This window comes from Fusarium pseudograminearum, chromosome 2, assembly GCF_000303195.2.
Source record: "Fusarium pseudograminearum CS3096 chromosome 2, whole genome shotgun sequence".
In the NCBI taxonomy this organism is placed as follows: Eukaryota; Fungi; Ascomycota; class Sordariomycetes; order Hypocreales; family Nectriaceae; genus Fusarium; species Fusarium pseudograminearum.
In genome coordinates, this window is record NC_031952.1 from 5,339,852 (window position 1) to 5,346,231 (window position 6,380).

General features: G+C 46.2%; 1 protein-coding gene across 1 annotated transcript, besides 1 other annotated feature; it reads right to left on the reverse strand.

Annotated features, from left to right (window-relative positions):
• Nucleotides 1–2,973: 2,973 nt before the first annotated feature.
• Nucleotides 2,974–4,686, reverse strand: FPSE_10664 (uncharacterized protein; the record flags this gene model as incomplete). Its single annotated transcript, XM_009263781.1, has 3 exons — nt 2,974–4,253; nt 4,299–4,484; nt 4,533–4,686. The coding sequence occupies 3 exons, from the start codon at nt 4,684–4,686 to the stop codon at nt 2,974–2,976; spliced, it is 1,620 nt and encodes a 539-aa protein (XP_009262056.1).
• A 1,609-nt stretch (nt 4,687–6,295) lies between these two features.
• Nucleotides 6,296–6,380: a repeat region.

Here is a 6,380-nt window from a genome sequence, read left to right on the forward strand (position 1 = left end):
CTAGAACAGTCTTGTCACATGGTTGTCGACACAAAGGAAGAGCCGTTGCTCGGCATGTACCTGCAGTGTCTTACCTGCAAAACGCTATGTGTCTAATCTCGGCCCATACTATAAAGAGATCAGACACGTATCAAACATGGTTCATAGATCAACTGCACATGATGCCGGAGATATGTACGACATTACAAAAGACTTATCTAGAATTCCTGCCTCGGCTGGTCTTTTCATGACTCGCATGCTCGCCAGGCTGAACTGCCGGTTTCATGCTTACCCCTGCCCCTGGTCATGCACTTCTTTCATCCAAACAAGTCTATAGCGTTGCAGCTTCACTTCTCAAGCAACTTAGTTCCTGCATCTCCCGCCTTGCTTCTTTGTCACCACTTCAACAACCAAGCACGAAATGACGTTCCTTTCGTTAAGCGCCCATCACTCCACGTGGCCTTGAACCCCACGTGTTTGAAGCAATCACATCCCAAATGCCAACAGGTTCAGTTTGTCTTTTTTTTCTTTTGGGTAAACCGTGTCGTTAGGCTGTTGAGTGTAACCTGCGGGAGCTTTCGATGCTACCATGACAGGCCTCTGACTCTTATCCGCGACAACTAGCAAAAGTTAGCACAATACGCTAACGATCTACAAACCCGTTTCGGGCAACAATCTACGCGAGTGCAATATCAACGTAGTTTTTCCGTTTGAGAAGAGCTGTCTCCAAACGACAAAAAGGTTTGTTAGTGATGAATTGAATTACGGTCCGGTCAGAAGATCAACGGCCCGTCCGGTATCCACGTGGGAACTTGCGAGAACAAAAACAAGTTTGGGGAGGATAATAACTGGATACTGGTAGGCCTGATACAAACTCAATCGAATCGCGCCAAAATGGGGGGGATTGCGAGATGACTGCTCATTCTGACAGGGATATGGAAAGCTAACCGAGGGCTACGCACAGATATCAGAAAGTAGATGCAACAGTGAATCAGACACAACCAACAGGAATTGTCTGCAACTTGTTTCATAATATAAATGTTGGCCTCAGAGTTTTGGAGTATAAAGGTGAAAAGGCGGATGGATCTGGTCTAAATGAGATATGGCTAACTGATTCCATCTCTTATACCCAGCAGCTAAGCCCTAGTACTCTGAAGACGAGCTCTAGCCTTCATTGCCATCACATGAGTATCATAGGACGATTTTGGGAGGAATTTGTAAGGGGAATAGTTCCTGAAAAAAGAGTTGGTCTATACTATTGTAGACTTTACGACGCTCATACGATCGGTTACTACCCATATCATGATATATCGAGCAGTAAGACATTGCAGAATGCTCCCGTCGCCGTCTTTTTGCCTTCCTGCTACGGAAGATGAGTTGGCTTCCCTGCCAATTTGCTCCCTTTCGAGGCGGCGAAACTTGCATACAGTGACATTCCATAAAGAGAATTTTGTACATGTATACAGGGATGATTCAGTATTTACAAAGATATGTGTTACAGCTATAGTGTCTTGGGAATGCAAACATGGTGGGTGGATCACAGTCGTCTAATATTTTACTGACAGCTAGACACCTCTTCTGTTTTCGTACCAGTAGGCTCACAATCATTGATAAACAACAGAATCTCGTGAGTTCCCATTACCGCAGTAGGGAAACTACAGGCTTGATAGTCATCTGATAGCTCGTGATATCTAATCAAGTGATTTTTGGCATCCGCAAACATACGACAGCTCGAATTGCCCGAGTGCATGGAGCCTCTTATCTTTTGCAGGTAATTACTTACTAAAGGGATACGCTGGACTTTGTCGTGTATCATACAGTTGTGGGGAGTGTGTGGTTAGCGCTCCATTTTGCTATGGATGCTAGTCTACCACATTTATACTACACTTTGTTACCGATAGACTCTAGTTTATTCCATTCTCCTGGACGTACTTGCATCTTTCAAATGCTACGTGCTATCTACTTATGAGATGATTTCAATCAGTAGCCCAAATGTCAATCGTAGAGCAGTACGTGTTTGCCGTTTATCGACATATAAACACCAGCCAACTCTATTTTGACTGGCTAGTGGGTAACAGAAACATCAATCTCTAAGCTTTAGGCTAAAAATATAAATAGCAAAAAGTACAAGCTAAACAGCATAAGCTGACCTACTAGTTCGTCCTTTATGCTCCCAGCAGTCAGTTCTTCTGATAACCTCAGGAGAAGATACTCTCCATTTGGCAAGCGTCAAGCCGGATACAGAGATATATTGCGAAATAGTGAATCTTCATGCTATCTATCGCAGCATAGATATTTCTGATAGGAAGTGTTCCGAGGTGATAAATCCATGAATAGACTCGGCGAATTTGGTACATGCCGCTTTTTGTCGAAAACGTACACAACTAAAAGTCAAGTGCTACTGAAAATGACGTCAGGGACGGGAATGAGTCAGCAGAAGTCGATATGTCACACCGTTGGGGAAAAACCCCGTCAAACCGCCAAATCATCCACACCATGATACACATTCCAAACTTCACGATATCTTTACAACAAGAAACTCTTCGGCTTAATGGTCTAGCGGTATGATTCTCGCTTTGGGTCTGACTCACATGCGAGAGGTCCCGGGTTCAATCCCCGGTTGAGCCCTTTCACTTTTGTTTCGAGTTCATCAACTCGATTTGCGCCCATCTGTGTATGTGAGAGCACTTTACCTTTTGTTTTTGCTACATGGGCCTCAGCTACACTCTTTCCTGTCTGTCTATGTTCCAGTTACTAATAAGCAAGACAGTACTTCGTCCGGTAAAGTATCATATAATGGTCAGGTGCTGTGGTCACTCACACAGGCTTTCACTGTCGAGAGTATTGGAGCAGCATTTTTATAACAACAGATTAGAAGAGTGGTATATAGATAAATACAACGCTTGCCCAACCGTTACGACTCATTAAAGGTAAACGCCAATCCGTCCCAAGTTGACACATTTCCACATCAGCACATTTCTTGGTTATATCCCCTCAACACGTGTATCCCCGAATATTCATGGTAAGGAACGCAAAAAGCAAAGCACTCATCATGAAACAAGCCAATGCTAGTCCCGAAATGACCCTGGACTTTCTTGCTAATCCGCCTTTCACAGCCACGCCCGCCGAAACACCCGCTTCCAACGAAGCAAGTTTGCGTTGGAGTCCAGCCTCGTAGTCAAACTTCTCGGTCTTCTCCTGGCATGTGTAAAGATCTGAAACCACAGACTCGTCGGTAAAGCGGTCAGCCGGTCTTGCACATCGGTCCAGCACAAAAATGTCATCCTCCAAAAACTGCTTCACACCATCATCCCACTGAGTCTTCTTAACAAACAAGTTGATCAACTCCGTGCACGCATCAATGGCATTTCTTGCTCCAATGGTTTCATTAAACGTCGTAACATCCCTGGGTGTCGGATCGATCTCGCCGTCTTTGTCGTCGTAATGAGAATGTCGATCGCCGTCCTGGTCGTTGTACGTGTGGAAACAGACGATGGAACCCCAGTCGCCGTATGTGTCGGGTCGGAAGCGGATGTAGCCCGCTGTATCGCGGTCGATCATGTCGGCGGGGTTTTTGAGGCGTCTTTGTGTGTGACCAAGGGCATATGAGTCGGAGATCATGTGCATACACACGCCAAAGGCTCGTTTTTGGATCTCGGCTTTGTTGTATTTTGGTGTCGTGCCGAGGAGAAGATCGCGAAGAGTGTCGGATTTGGAGGGGACGGTCTCCTTGCCAAAGTATCCGTGAAGAACGTCGTTGAGGGCATCGTCCTCCGACACTCCTTGGTTGCCGCACGCAAGCTTGTACATAACTTCCATCCATGTAAGAATGTTTTTTCTTGTTTTCTCTGGCTTCTCACCCAATTTGGAACCCATGCCATGGAAGAACTGAAGATTACCTATGTGCGAACGCTTTGTCATGCACTTTTCCTCACCAAACTTGAAAGCGTTCAACCACTCGATTCCCAGACTGAACATTCTGTTGTCCTGTGTGACATCCTCGAATAACAGACATGAGGGGTCATCATTCCAGACCACGCCGCGGAAGAACTCCCATTGCTTGTCGTTGATGTTGTTGTAGACTGTGCCTCTCGGAAAGATCATGTCGGAGTTGATAAAGGCTGCGACGACAATGCTTTCGTGAACAGGGAACTTGATATCCATCTTGGTGGGGAACGATACGCCGACGCCAATGTCGTAGTTTGCTCGGACTTGGTCATGTTTTGTGATGGCCAAGGCATTTCTCTTATTTTTCATGCGAATGGTTACATTTGCTGATCTTGTTAGCCATGGTCGAGAAGATCAAAGAACAAACTCACCAGTCAAAGGGCTTCCCCTCTCCTGAACATGGGTCACGTCAATCTGAAAGACGCGCGAACAATCCTTGACTGAGACATGGTTCTTTGAGAAGGGCAACGCAGGACACTCAAACTCGAGGGTAAAGTCAGTCCATCCCTGACCGTATTCCGCTACGTATGTGACCCAAGCCTTGGATCCTCCCCAACCTGTGATATATTAGTAGGGGGATATAGTGACTGGAGACATGGACTTACTGGGTTGAGCGAGGTAGATGGTCTGCTCAGTTCCGGCCTCGATAAGGTTCAGCGGCTGACGTAATGGCCAGTTCCCACTGTCGAGGCCAGAGTCGTCAAGGAGGAGATCCTTATCTGACTCGTTTTTGATGCAAACATGACACGAGAAATCCATGTCAACGATATTCGTTGGATTTTTGTGAGTATTTGCGAGAGAAAAGGTGGGATTTCGAGGTTTGAGTGGGATCAAACGCCATTTGGCAGCCGAAATCGAGAATCGTAAAAGGAATCTTTTGGCTTAAAAAATGATGACGTCGTTTCTTTAGGCGACGCGTTCGGTCTGCCTCAGCGGGTCATACAAGCACTCTTGGCCAATAAAGGTCGATTATACTGACACGCGAGAGTCACGAGCTTAAGATAAGGTTATTTTGGTCTTAATCACTACCCTACAGCAAGAGGTGAAGAACTGTCTGGAATAATTACTGTCTATCTAGTAGGCCTTATTGTGATTTTACATGTTAAGTAGTATTTTATTAATACTATACTTATAATTGTGAGCTCGTTTTCAAGGTTGCATAAAGTGGGAAACACTGAAGCCGGAGAAGAAGCTCCTGTTATGTTCAGGTTGGGATCATCCAGTTCAAAAGAGTGTCGCACGGTGAGTAATGTTGCCTTTTCAGTTATACCAACCACCAACAAATATCACACAGTGAACACCTACGGGGGTAGAAGAGTTTAGCCGAAGTTCTTCCCTGTCGCATCTGCTTTCGTTTCGTTGCCAACTTGGCAGAAACACACAATTATTAGCAATTATTCAACGCACGCAAATGCCCCGAGAGTGATCTAAGGATGTCACAAGCTATGGCAATTCATCTGACTCGTGCCCGAAAGCATTCTGGCGCGTTCAAGATCGATACCGTTGCGTGTCGTGGCCTAGTAACGCGACCGACCTCCTGCTGAAGCTGCGAGCCCCTCACTTGACCAACTGACAATGCCACAGTCCACGATCAACCTTATTGAGAAGCCCCGAGATACTTCTTCCCACTGTGATCGCAGAGTAAAGCATACAGCGTCCCACTCCAGGACGCGCACGAGAAGATATCGCATCTGATCCAATGAAGCTTCCCTAAAGGCAGCAGACAAGCGATAGGATTGAACCACACCACCAGCGATGCACCCTTCCGTTCCCTCGACAAACGTCCGATACTACGAATCGATCTTGATACTACAAAACGATCCTAATACCGCGTTACAATATTATGCGAAACCCCCCACCCCGCAACTCGAGCCGTGACCGTTCCCCTCGAGTCGAAGCCGAAGCCATGACTGTGACTATTCATTGCTACGCAAAATATGCCAAAACCCATCCTGCCATAGGCTCTTGGACAAGACACTCAATTGTCTTGTGGCCTTCTCCAACCTACCGTGATCGCAAGTTCAAGCGACGGGCAACTTCCTATGGTAACGCTCGTTGATGACGCCTGTCTCTGGTGCATTTTCGCCAATGGTAGGATGAGACAATGGAAGCGTCAATAAAAACACTACGAACCTTTGCCCGCCAACCACGTCATGTACTTGTACTTCCTTTCATGATTCTCAACAAGCACACAGTCTCCCATAGATCATCTCCACCTGCGTTGCTCAACAAACACACCAAAGTTAATTCCTACGACTCCATTGACCCAACACCAAGTCTGATAGCGGCAGCCGACGCATTTCCCGTTACGATTCGGTCATTGGCAAATAATAAAAATAAAGTGACTATGAAGCTATGGCAAAAGGCAAAAAAACATACAACACCGGGGATTCGCTGGTCGTCACCGACCCAACTACTAATCCAGCGCTTCGCAGCTTGACTATGGGAGAGCG